General features: G+C 54.6%; 5 protein-coding genes across 5 annotated transcripts in view; 2 read left to right on the forward strand and 3 right to left on the reverse strand.

Annotated features, from left to right (window-relative positions):
• Nucleotides 1-400: 400 nt before the first annotated feature.
• SETTUDRAFT_168136 (uncharacterized protein) lies at nt 401-1938 on the forward strand. The gene is made up of 3 exons (XM_008025363.1): nt 401-814; nt 881-933; nt 991-1938. Exons 1-3 carry the CDS (start codon nt 782-784, stop codon nt 1871-1873), a joined length of 969 nt encoding a protein of 322 aa, XP_008023554.1. The 5' UTR covers nt 401-781; the 3' UTR covers nt 1874-1938.
• Nucleotides 1939-2480: 542 nt separating this feature from the next.
• Nucleotides 2481-3629, reverse strand: SETTUDRAFT_160093 (uncharacterized protein; the record flags this gene model as incomplete). Its single annotated transcript, XM_008025364.1, has 2 exons — nt 2481-3130; nt 3176-3629. The coding sequence occupies 2 exons, from the start codon at nt 3627-3629 to the stop codon at nt 2481-2483; spliced, it is 1104 nt and encodes a 367-aa protein (XP_008023555.1).
• A 630-nt stretch (nt 3630-4259) lies between these two features.
• Nucleotides 4260-4955, forward strand: SETTUDRAFT_160094 (uncharacterized protein; the record flags this gene model as incomplete). Its single annotated transcript, XM_008025365.1, has 2 exons — nt 4260-4341; nt 4405-4955. 2 exons carry the CDS (start codon nt 4260-4262, stop codon nt 4953-4955), a joined length of 633 nt encoding a protein of 210 aa, XP_008023556.1.
• A 307-nt stretch (nt 4956-5262) lies between these two features.
• On the reverse strand, nt 5263-10754 carry SETTUDRAFT_26969 (uncharacterized protein; the record flags this gene model as incomplete). The annotated part of the gene is made up of 6 exons (XM_008025101.1): nt 5263-5841; nt 5893-7968; nt 8347-8814; nt 8872-10385; nt 10439-10518; nt 10633-10754. The coding sequence occupies 6 exons, from the start codon at nt 10752-10754 to the stop codon at nt 5263-5265; spliced, it is 4839 nt and encodes a 1612-aa protein (XP_008023292.1).
• Nucleotides 10755-11563: 809 nt separating this feature from the next.
• The window catches only part of SETTUDRAFT_176330 (glycoside hydrolase family 3 protein), a gene marked incomplete at its 5' end in the record, with an annotated part of 3133 nt that continues 2268 nt past the window's right edge, over nt 11564-12428 (reverse strand). The window contains 2 exons of the mRNA XM_008025366.1: nt 11564-11713; nt 11766-12428. The exon at nt 11766-12428 is cut by the window's right edge and continues 1616 nt beyond it. Coding sequence (XP_008023557.1) covers nt 11665-11713; nt 11766-12428 — 712 coding nt within the window. The 3' untranslated portion in view covers nt 11564-11664. The remainder of the gene's footprint in view (nt 11714-11765) is intronic.

The following is a 12428-nucleotide window of genomic DNA, read 5'->3' on the forward strand; positions in this document are numbered from 1 at the left end:
TGCTCGCCGCAGCCAGTTGATCGAGTGCCGAGTCCGGTGTTCTGGCCCAAATCCTTTGACGTCGCTCGTCCATTCTACCTCGATCGAGTCCCCCCTCTTCTCATCGACAACGGCCTTGAAGCTGCCTTCTATGTCTTCCGGGATATCACATGTCTGGAAGCGCTTATTCTTGCTGTCGGGGTCCATGCATTGAGTGCACATGCAGCTATCCCGGAGAAACACAGCATCAAAGACCCTGGCATGGCCGTCGATATTCACTGCAACGCTTTTCGCTGGGGCTCTACCCAGCTGGCCAGCTGAAGAAGCATCGTGGGCTGGGTATTCCTGCTCCTCAGCCAGTTTCAACTGCTGGAGCTGATGGCGGGGTCTGGTTGGTCTGAAGGGGCCATTGGCAGCGGGGCTCTGATTAGCAAGCTCGGCGGGCTTCGGTGATCGCCAGCACGAGTTGTAGCAGGCGCTCCGTGTCTGGAATGCAGCTGGTATTCTGCAAGAAGTCGTGACGGGGCGTCTCAGATTCCGCGCAGGGAGCCTGGTGATGATGTTGGAGGCCATAACTCGTTCGGTCGCCGTTGGCAAACAGTGGCAGGACAAGGCGGGGTTGCCCTTCTTTTCGGTCGCGCGAGCTTGGTGGGAATCAAACACGCCGTATACCGAGGTCACCACTCACCTTTTGCCCGGCAATTCTCTGCAGTCGAATTCCCTTCCATACCGAGGACGCTGCTGAGGACACGTAATAACGCGTCCGACTTCTCACGCGTGCGTCGACTGACGCGCCGGGCGCATGTCTGAGGGGGTGTCGCAGCTGAAGCATGAGGTACCATTTTACCAACCTTCACCAATCCCCCGCGTGTGCCTGGCGTCGAGTTAATTTGTCTTGCAGGGCTCCCAGCGGCAGGTGGTGATTGCAGGCGCAGTCGCAGGCCTAGTCTCGCGGTATCTCGATCCCTTCTTTGTTCCCCCCAGTCACACCATGGGCTGATGCTGGAATAGCTTCGTGATAGCTCCCCTCGACGTCATCAAGATCCGCCTGCAACTCCAGATCCATTCGCTCTCCGACCCTTTGAGCATTCGCCATGTCACGGGTCCCACGTACAAAGGAACATTGGGCACCCTCAAGCACATTCTGCGCGAGGAGGGCCTTACTGGCTTGTGGAAGGGCAACATACCAGCGGAGCTGATGTACCTGACGTACGGCAGTGCCCAGTTTTCGGCATACACATATGTCTCGCATATTCTCGAGGCAATTCCTCCACCATACGCCCTGCCTGGCTCCGTGACAAATTTCATCAGCGGTGCCTCGGCCGGCGCTGCTGCGACGACGATTACATATCCGCTTGATCTACTCCGCACACGTTTTGCTGCTCAGGGAATTGATCGCGTGTATACGTCCCTCCCAGCTTCCATAAGACACATTGCGCAGCATGAAGGTCCCACTGGCTTCTTCCGTGGGCTGGGAGCCGGTATCAGCCAGATCGTCCCATACATGGGTCTCTTTTTCGCGAGCTACGAGAGCTTAAAGCCAATTACCGCTGCATCTCCATTTCCGTTGCCCCTGGGAAGCTCGGATGCCGTAGCAGGAGTCATAGCGAGCATTCTCTCAAAGACTGCCGTCTACCCGCTCGACACTACGCGCAAACGACTGCAGGTTCAAGGCCCCATGCGAGAGCACTATGTCCATCGGAACATACCTACTTATACCGGTGTAGTCAGCACTCTAGCCCATATCTGGAAATACGAGGGACGGCGAGGCATGTACCGGGGTCTGACAGTCAGTCTGCTCAAGGCAGCGCCAGCGAGTGCCGTGACCATGTGGACGTACGAAAGAACAATGGGTATCATGTTGGCTTTTGACGAGACACACCAAGACGATTGAGTGTAATATAGAGATTCCTATATTGTATCTATATGCTTGGGGAAGATAGACTTGCCCAATGTTAATAATATTCGAGCGTTGACTATCGAACCCAAGATGCGTCTCTCAATGGTTTGTTGATCATGCAAGTCGAGCCTGCAGGCATGCCACCTCCTACAGTCATGTCTTCAGCGATGTCACTGACAAAATTGGCTTGTGAATGCACAAAGAATCTGGGAGCGACCAGAAGCCAGGCAAAGCAAAGCCCATTACACTGTCCAGTGCTCTGTGCCCTGATTTGCAGTTGAGAGGAGACATTATTCAGGCAATGCCAGTCTTCTGCAATCATGTATCGGTATAGTATGAGTCTGGATGTTCTGACTACACAACCCAGACTGCATACTGAGTATGAGGTACTACCCTGCTACATTATCAGTCAAACACACAAATACCCTCTACTGCGTTATACATACATAACCCAACAATCTATTAAACGTCGCGTGCAACCACAGATCCCTCCAACTCACGCTTGAGTGCAGAAGTCCCGTGATGCGATAGTTCAGTGGCTGAATCAACCGAAGAACGCTGCTCACTTCTCTTATTGAGCAAGTATAAACCAACCCACTTTTCACGCAGCAGCCTGTTTCTTCTTCTTCGAATACAAAACCGCCTTGTGAGTTTTTTCCTCGAACCCCGCCGCCTCGCCGCGGTGACCCTCCATCCAGCAGTTTTGGCAATACAAGTCGTTGTCGCAGCCAAGACACTTGAGCGTAGCGTCGTCCTGACAGATGATGCACCAGGTATCGATTTCCTCGTCGATTATCTTTTGCAGGTTTGTTGACACGGGTGGTTTTTTTCGGGGGGCAAAGGATGGCGCGGAGGGGAGACCGAGCGCGTCGGTTTGGGGTTGTGATGGTGCGGCGAGAGCGGCTAGACGAGCATTGAAATCGTCTTCGATGGCTTGTGCGCGGCTGAATTCGTCTTCTGGTAGGTCTTGTGGTGTGGAGGGCAGTGTCAGGCCTCCGTCTGTGTTGTCATCTGTTGTTTTCCTCTTCTCGTGTCCCGAGTCTGACTGCTCGTCTTCTGATGGAGGAGAGGGAGGATCATATTTCTTGCTGATTTCCAGCTCAGCCATGACTTTTGCAATGATATCGTCGGCCTCGTCATCCTCAGTCTTCTTCTTGCCGTCCTGATCCATTTCTTCATCGGCGTCTTCGACATTGTCTTGTCTTGCGCCTACTGCACCACTCCCAATATCAACCTCGACGTTCTCCCAGTCTGTAAGGCCCTCTGATTTTCCGTGATTACCTCGTGCATTTGAACGGCTGTTCACCACTTCTGGTAAGATCTTCTGCATATCTTTCAAGAGCTTTCCAACATCTTGCTGTTCCTTTCTCGATACATCCCATTCTTTCCTGTCGCCGACGGCGCTATTCAACTCGCCTAGCAACTCTTCCAAACTCTTTTCATCCTCCTCGTTGAACTCGACCTCTGATTCGCCTACTCCCTGTGCAACACCTTCTAGATAGCTTGGGGCGCCCGGTGCCACTGTCGGCGTGCCTGCATTGTTCGTAGACACTACTCGCAACGGCTGTGGAGAGCCCGCGGGGGACGCAGAGCCAAGACGTGCAAATCGCGCCGCAAGATCATCGGTAGGCTTGGGAGCATCCGCAGGCGCTATTGACGCGCTGTAGTTGGTATCCAAGCTGACCGAGGATTTCTTAAGCGCGTTGAGGCGGGCAAGAAGGTCGTCGTCGGTAGAGTTGACGTCAGGCATTCTGGGCCAATGGCGGGTTCGGCGATAAAAATACTACCCAAGTAGCAACGGTACTTATTCCGGGGGTGGAGTCGTCAAAAGCAGGGCGACATATGGCGAGGTGATACATGGAGCTCGGAGCTATAGCTGGTGCCGCGACCCGGGCTTGGATGGATAATGGCGGGGGAGGGGCACGCTAGTTTAGATAGACTACAGTACGGGAGACCCTAAACAAGCTCACTTCACCAGATACCAAGCCTCCACGTCTAGCTAGATGAACATTTACTACCGGTTTCCGGGCTGTCTTGAGCCAATTGATTATCCTTAGAGTAGCGGGAAAAGTCATAACCTCCAAAGCCTGCATCCAGAACGGCCCCAACACATCATCTGCCGATTGCGGACGGCCCGACTGTCGTCATACCTCAAAGGTCAAGCTATCTGCAACATAGCCAGCATTGCTTACGTGCTTTTTCGCAATCACCTCACTACCCGAGGCACACACACATACTCTCTCTCTCTCTCCATCTTTCATCTTTTCCTCATAAACAACACTTTGTGCCCTTTAGTCCCTCCCCTCTTCAAACCCACAAAAACCCACCTCATCCACCCTACTCAAAAGCAAACCCCCAACCCCCAACCCCAACCGTACCAATGGCTCTCGCACCCAAATTCGCAGGCCAAAAGCTCGCCTCAGCAGCCGTCCAGCCCAAAGCCGTACACACACTGGAAATCTGTACGCCTATCCCATCCCTCCCCCTCTTTCTTCTATCCCACCGCTAACCCCCCCATCCCCCAGACCTCGACTACACCTGCCCGTTCTCGGCCAAAATGTTCAAAACACTGTACACCTCGCCGCTGCGCAAATCACTACTGGGTACATACGGCAACCGGCTAGTGACGATATTCCGGCAGCAGATCCAGCCATGGCACCCCGCGTCGACGCTGGTGCACGAGGCGGCGTACGCGGTGCAAAAAGTGGATTCGACAAAGTTCTACGACTTCTCCGAGAAGGTGTTTGAGCAGCAAAAGGACTTTTTCGATGTCAGTCTTGTCAATGAGACGAGGAACCAGACGTATAGGCGCTTGGCCAAGATTGCGGGTAGTGTGGGCGTCGACGAGTCAAAGGTGTATGGACTGCTTGAGATTGGCGATAAGCCGGGCGAGAATGGGAGTTTGAATGCGGGTAATGGCGTCACGAATGATGTCAAGGTGCAGGTCAAGGCGAACCGCATGACGGGCGTCCATGTTACGCCGACGGTCGTGTTTGACGGCGTCGTGGCCAATGAAATTAGTAGTGGGTGGACGGTGGAGCAGTGGGAGGAGTGGTTGGCCAAGAGCGTGCAATGACTACATCATGGAAACCGCAAAAAGGTCCAATGCAAAATGTAAAATTCGTACCTAAATACACAAATGGATATAGATGAGTCGGGTTATCATCCGGAACACCAACCAACACCAATCCAGAAAAGAAACTAAAAGTGCTGCGCTGTACACGCAGGCTGTATGTATGCTGTCCTCCCACCCCCCCTTATCCGTGATGCGCAGATCGTTAAGCCAAAACAATTCTTCGCGGTCAGACATCCAAGCCCACAACGCCGATGACCCAACGATATTGCCGAATCTCCAATGCGACGCCAACACTAAAGAAGGGATTTTAGTACGCGAACCCATCAGCGCCCTCCATATCCACATCCTCGTCGTCAGTCACCTTCCTAGGCTCCTCCATGTCCTTCTTAAATGCCGCCTTCTTAGCATCCACCTCTTCACGGCTGAGATCCTTCATCCAGCTGTTGTTCCTGACAAGAATCTCCTGAGCCCTCTCTCTCCGGTCATCGTTCAGCTTCTTGTACTCCTCACTTGGCTTCGGAACTGCCTCGCTGACGCCTGCCCGCACGGCATCCGGCTGAAGGAAGTACTGGACACCACCGGTACCAAAAGGCTCGCTGTTGATGAATGTCATGACGTACGCAGCAGGACTGATGGAAACTGTAATCTTGTCGTCATGCTGAACTTGCTCGAAACGGTCTTCTTCGGAAAGGTCTTCGGCCTTTGCCAGACGCTTCTTCAAGTAGGGGTAGTGCACACGAGAGACATCAACCTCCTCAGTAGGCTCCACAGCCATGTATGAGGCGACGTACGCCCGCCAGCGCTTGATTCGGTCAAGCGTGTTGAATTCAAAGGTGGGATCGTCCTTCTTAAACAACCTGACATACGCCTCCGTCTTTGCCGGGTCCTGTTGCAAGATTAGCATAGTATTACTGGCAAAAGCCCAGCTATTACTTACGTATGTGATGCGGTAGGTGTCGGCGTCTTTGGCAAGCTTCTCAACAGCCTTTCGGTAAGCAATCTCACTCTTGTGCGTCGTGGTGTCATTGATGCGGTCCTTTCTAAAAAGGTTGTAGATGTCAAGGCTCTTATCCTTGCTATCTTGGCTGACAATGGCCAGGGCAAATCGAACCAGTGAGCTGAGAAGCCTGTCAAAGGAGTACAGCTGCCAGCCTATTTGCAGGTAGTACCGACGCAGTGTCTCCTCAATGAAGTTCATTTCAACGTCTCCGGTAATCTGGTCCTGGAACATGTCGAGAAGTTGGTGGTAGTAGTTCGCTGAAGGTGAAGTGTCCTTGAAAAAGTCTTCGGGCTGCTTGTCGAGCATCTTGAGCTTCTGCGCGGCCTTGGGCTCCTTGGCACGCATGATGAGCCTTTGCACTTCGTCCTCGCTTTCCTTGAGCTTCAACAACCTCTCGTAGAGCATTACAAACATCCGGAAGAAGCAGTAGATTGAGGCGTTGGCGTACATGTTGTACTCTACGCGGCGGTAGGGCTCTTCATGCTCGAATTCCTTGTCGCCAAAAGCTGTTGGGGTAGCAGCGTATTCTACCCAATGGCTTGCCGGTCGGTCTCCGCGCGCAATCGAGTTGGAGCTGTCGCCAGCGGGCTCATCCTCCATCGAATTGTCTGGTGTGCTATCCCGGCTCGCGGAAGCGACGCTGTCGTCCTTGTCCTTTCGCGACTTACTGCGGGGATCAAGAACATCGCGACGTAGATCACCCTTCTTTGACTTCAACGAGCGCTGAGAAACATCTTCATCGGGAGAGGGGGTGTCTTCGCCAGAATCGTTCGGGGTGTCGCGTCCAGAAGTGTGTACCCGCTGTTCAAACTTGGCCGAATCAATACCGAAGAAGAGAGGGACAAACTCTCTGATAAAAGGTATAACCTTTGCAAAGTCGGCACCCGTGTTGTTATCGGCGAAAGTGAGCATCAGGCGAGCCACGTCAATCAGCACCTCCTCATCCCTGAAAGAGAAGGCAAACTGATAGTCAGGCTGCGAGATTTCTTGAATCTGTTGGAGACGCTTCTGCTCCTCGTAGCGGACCTGAATCTCGTTCGTGAGCGACTTGGGCTGGAATTGTCGCTTGTCGGCTTGCTTGACTGTGATGCTCTGATGATCAAGCGACTTCCAGAAGATTTTCTGAGTCTGGTCGCGCCAGACCTTTTCCCATTCCCGCTGAGCAGCCTTCCAGTCTTCCAGCTTCGTCTTTAACCGGTGAAGAAGAACAGGCACTACGCTCCAAGGCATCTGGAAGAGTTCCTTAATCACGTCTTTGCCTCTTTCGCGACCGTAGATCTTCATGATGACACGCTTGTAGATTGTTTCGCTCTGCCCCCCAAGCCCCGGGGGTAAGATGAATCCGGTCCTGTCCTCGGGCTTCATGGTGAGTAACTGGTTGGCAATGGGCTCTAGCTGCTGAATCGTACGGCTGCAAGCCTCAATGTTGAAGTCGTAGTCGTGGCGTTCCTCTTCAATCCTGTGGAGGCCTTCTTCGAATGTATTCTTGCGATGCGCGACGAAACCAGAATCTTCAGAAGCCCACGTTGGGTGAGAGGCCCACTCGTCATTTAGAACCGATCGGCAAAGCTCATCGCGCCCACTGCAGACACGCTCCCGTTCGCGCCTAGGAAGAAGGCGATAGCTAGGACCCAGGCTCCGGCAGTTGGACAGTGAAACACGAGAGTTGACAGTCTTGGGACGCGACTTTTGCTGTTCTTCGTCTTCGCCCATGAACTTTTTGAACCAAGCAAAGAGTTCCTGATTGCCGCCAATAAAGGACTGCGCGCGATAGAGCAACAGCTGCTTGTCGATCAAATCCTGCGAGTAGAGGTTGCAAAGCTTCAAGAACTCGTTCATGGTGTTCTTGTTTCCAATAAATTTCTTGACGCGATCGAAGAACGCAAGCTCATCTTGGCTAGGGGAGGTCGTCGTGGTCGGTGGCATTGGTTCAGGCAGTGCAGGCGTCAGGGTAGGCGAGACTGGCGGGCCATCGGGAATGGCCTGCTTTGTAGTATGACCGGTTTTTGCGCGCTTTAGTTCGTTAGCAAACAACGCCTTCTCAGTGCACCCAGGTCGCTTCGGAAGTGGAGCAGTTCTCCCACTCAATCTGTTTGGCTCGGTCCGTACGTCGGAAAGAGCGGGAACAGAAAAGAGCAACGGGAATGCATCCTCACGAGGCACACGCAAACCGTCACCATCACCGCCACGCACGACGATGACGCTCGTTGTGGCAGCGTGCGTGGCCATGATGAGGTGGAGGGAAAGTGGGTACGGCTTTTGAAAGGGAAGGGTGAGAAGTCATCTGAAGAACTTTGGGGCTGCGCACGTGCATTCCAAAGAAAAAGAACCTTGGAATGCCGTGCCCCAGACCCTGCTCATAGTAGTGCAAAAAAAGAACCATTTACGTACCTTGTTGACATTGGCCTGGCTATAACCGCCACGAACATTCGAAGTTGGCGGTTCCTGGGACATGGGCGCAGGCATAGGCGCGGCTATCGGTCCCTGTCGCTCACGCTTCCGCTTGTTGTCACGGTTTGCTGTCGGTGTGGGTGCAAAGTTACCCATTGGAGGCAGTCGCGAAGTATCGGCACGACCCGGTGTCTGCTGGTTTGCTGCCGCTCCGTATCCCGATTCGCCTCTGACGTTGCTGAGCATGACCGCATCTTCAGCAGCGTTCTTAGCTGCTTGTTGTTGTGCTCTGTGGTGAGCGGCAGACTCGGGAAGGAACTGCTTGAAGTCTTCCAGAAGATCTGGCGCACCGCCGAAAAGATGAGTGACTTGGGCGTAGACGTCCTGAATAGGCTTCGATTCCCGCTGGTAGGTCTGCAAAATCTCCAAGAAATTCTTGTAAATGTCGGGGTGAGCTGCAAAGCGATTCTGCGACGCAGTTAGCGTCCGTGTCTGTGGATCCGCATTGAAATGAATCTTACTTACCTTGATCTTATTTACGTAGCTGATAGCATGGTTAAATTCTACTGGTCCTCGTTTCTCCGCCGCGGGCCCACCCATTTGAGGGAGTTGCGCAGAGCCGTTCATGGGTTGCCCTTGGGGTGCAGCAGAATCGACGCTGGGGGACATGAGCGACCGACTGGTAGCAGCGGAAACAGCGTTTTGCAGCTGCGAAACGCCTCTTTGCTCCTGCTGGTGAGCCAGTGCGGCAGCTGAGCCAGCCGGATCAGGGTGCGGCCTCGAATTGGCTTCTGGTGAATGCGGGCCCTGGCCCTGTTGTCCTTGCTGCGGCCCATACAAAGGCTGGCCTAGGGCACGATTGTTTGGAGAGAACATTTGTTCCTGTCCTTCAGGCCCTTGGGGCCTCTGCTGCTGAGGCCAAGGTCGACCTTGCGCGGTTTCATAGTAGGTGCCTTCGTGCTGTGGGCCATTGTTACCATTCGCGGCATTGCTTCGGGGCGGCGAAAGTGGCCTTGGCGCAGGCATGGTGGATACCATAGTTCCCATCGGTGTTGTAACTCTGATTGCGTTGGGGTCTCCATTGGTTCCGCATTCAATCTTGTAGCCGGGTGGGAGGAATGTGTTGAATCCTTGGATCAAGGCTGGGTTGCCTGCAAACAGAGTCGATACCCTTTCAATCACGCCTGGAGTATCAATCGCACCACTCTTGAAATCCTTCATAATATCAAGAAATCTGTTGTAGACATCGGGGTGGTCGGCGAATTGCACCTTGACTTGGTCGAGGTAACTCAATGCGTCGTTGAGAATCGGCTGCTGGCCCTGGCCCATGGCCATTGATCCTGGAGGGCCAGCAAAAGGCATCAGCATTTGGGCTTGGGTCGGCGCTTGCACCGCGTGCTGCATTCGAGGTGTCGTCTGCTCGTGTTGCGCAGGCGCATTGCCGTACATGGGACCAGACGCGTTCGGACCGCCACCCATAGGAGGCGCAAGCGAATTCGGTCCGTTCATCTGCCCAGACTGTCCTAGCAGGCCGTTTGGACCGTGTATCGTTCGCGCCGACGGTGCCACTGCAACCGGTTGGTGGATCTGCATCGGCGTCGAGTGATTCTGGAGCGCTGCGTGCTCGCGCTGCTGGCGCTCATGAAGCTCCCGGTCTCGGTGCTCTGCTTCACGCTTTACGATTTCTTCTTGCTGGTGCATAGCGTGCGGCTCCATTTCCCTATCCCTCGTTTCGCGCTCGCGCATTTCCCTTTCCCGGTCGGCATTTGCTGGCTCCGAAGTCGGATGGTGCTGCTGCTGCTGCGATTGCGCTTGCGCTTGCGATTGCTGCTGTTGCTGCTGCAGCGTTTGCGATATCCCTGGCAACGAGTATGGAGGAGCTTGAGGGCCTTGATGGCCTTGCGCCGCCGCATCAGAAGAGGTTGGGCGCTGTGCAGCCATGTGGGGCGACGAATGCTGGGGTTGCGCGGTCAATCCTGGAAGCGTAGGGAGGCTCTGATTGTGGGCGGTCGCGGCGTTTGAGGAATAATATCCGCCACCTGTGGTGAGTTTAGCAGAGGGGCCAAGCGCGTCGTTTGCATGCGCTACTTACCAGGCGGTGGTGGGAGGACCGGCCCTGGACCTTGCGCAGGTGACGCATGAGGCGGGGCCTGCGGATTGGAATTGTTCGGTCTATCGTGGCTCTCAAGTCAGCTTGTATCCAGCCAAATGATGGCGAAAAGGCGATTTCGCCAGCTCGGTCGCCTGTGTCTGCCACGGCGGGCGGGACGAGTAGATGGTACGTACCCATAGGGGCCAAGAGGGCGCGGCGCCTGGCCTTGCGCCTGGCCCTGCTCTGCCTGCTGCTGAGCCTGCGCGGACACGGCGGCCTGCGTCGGCGGCCACCCGTCTCGATGCGCCGGATTCATGACGGCTTTACCAGGCTCGCCGGGTTTAAGGAGCCTCGCGTGGCCGGAAGGGTGAACGCGTTGGAATGGCTTGGGCGGATCAGCGCCTGGTAGAGCTCATGGAAGGGTCGCGATGTTGTGTAGGAGGTTGCTGGCTGTTGTAGGGTCCCGGGTTGGACCTTGGGCGGCCGTTGTTGATTAGGAGGAGCAAGGCAGCTCGAGCTAGCACTGCGGCCGGAGTCGCTCGGGGGCCACGCCAAAAGAACAGGGGACGACGCCGCAGATGTATGCGACAGTATTAAGCGACACAAGGAGCGCGGTCAATCAGGGACAGCCGGCAGACGCGATGGTGGTTTGGTGGTGGCATCTTGTTTCTCTGTCAGGGACCAGCGGGATAACAAGACGGCCCGAAGGCGGTCAGTGGCAGAAAACCAGCGCGTCATCTGGTAGCCGACCCAACTGGGCTCGTCACGCTTAGCTATGGGGGGGTTGCTGGCCAGCGAACCATCACCAGCTCCAGCCAGTGCATCCTGCATCCGACCCCGACATTGTTTCTTTTTCTTTCTTCACGTGCAGCTGTCATTTGGGACTCTCACGGTTCACTTTTCAAGAGCACTGTCTCAAGTTGTTGTTGCCAAGCAGCTTACTACGGGTTGCGTTGTGCGCTCAGCCTGCTTTATACATTGACGATATTAGAGTTCCGCCTCAAGACTCTCTCCTCCACGACAACAATCGCCTCTGTAGGGCGACTTCTCTGCTTGACGGGGCAATGAGACCTATGCACACGACTGTATATGTGCTCTCAGCCCCGGCCTCAACAGCAGACGGAACGCAATGCCAGTCACACCCGGTCGATCCCGTGCACCACCAACGCCTCTCCAGCTGGTGAAAATCAAAGAAAATCGTGATACTCATCATTATGCTTCTTTATCTAGAAGATCCATTGGAAGCTCTCATTGACGTGAATGCTTAGCTTGGCCCTGCACGAAAAGTTAGCATCGCAATGTCATGGCTACTCACGGCAGAACATACCTGATATCAGCGCTGCTCGCGCCAATCAACACCTCCAACACTCCCTCTTCTGCAATCCAGGCGCCAGTTTGGCCCAGGCTCGTGTCGAAGTAGCCCACTGAGTACTTGTTCAGCTTCAAGACCACATCCTTGGTCTCGCCCGGTAGCAGGAACACCTTGCCAAACGCCTGCAGCTCCTTTTCTGGGCGCGGGAGCGAAGACTTGACGTCTTTTACGTATGCCTGAACAATCTCATGGGCAGCTACCGAGCCTGTGTTGGTGATAGGCACGGTAATGGTGATGTCGTCGTGCTCAGAGAGGACAGTGCCACTGGCACTTGGCGACCCGTATCCGAAGGTAGTGTATGTGAGGCCGTGGCCAAAGGGGAACAGCGGTGCGATCTTGGAACGCTCGTAGTGCCTGTAGCCAACGTAGATGCCTTCTCCGTAGACGGTCTTCAGGTTTTCACCTGGCCAGTTGTGGTATGCTGGGTTGTCCTCGATCCGCACTGGGAAAGTGGTTGGCAGTTTGCCACTTGGGCTGCTGTTTCCGAGGAGGACATCTGCGAGAGCATTACCGGCTTCTTGGCCTTGGTACCATGCTTGCAGGATTGCAGGGGCTTTTTGCACCCAAGGCATAGTGACGGGTGTGCCTGATTGGTTGACAATGACTGTTCGTGGGTTG

This window comes from Exserohilum turcica, assembly GCF_000359705.1.
Source record: "Exserohilum turcica Et28A unplaced genomic scaffold SETTUscaffold_14, whole genome shotgun sequence".
Lineage (NCBI taxonomy): Eukaryota > Fungi > Ascomycota > Dothideomycetes > Pleosporales > Pleosporaceae > Exserohilum > Exserohilum turcicum.

Excerpts from the sequence above, each read along its gene's own strand:
- SETTUDRAFT_168136 (XM_008025363.1), top strand. The coding sequence starts at position 782 with ATGTCTGAGGGGGTGTCGCAGCTGAAGCATGAG. Across the intron at positions 815-880 it reads TGTCGCAGCTGAAGCATGAG|GGCTCCCAGCGGCAGGTGGT; the intron begins GTACCATTTTAC and ends TTTGTCTTGCAG. Across the intron at positions 934-990 it reads GTCGCAGGCCTAGTCTCGCG|CTTCGTGATAGCTCCCCTCG; the intron begins GTATCTCGATCC and ends ATGCTGGAATAG.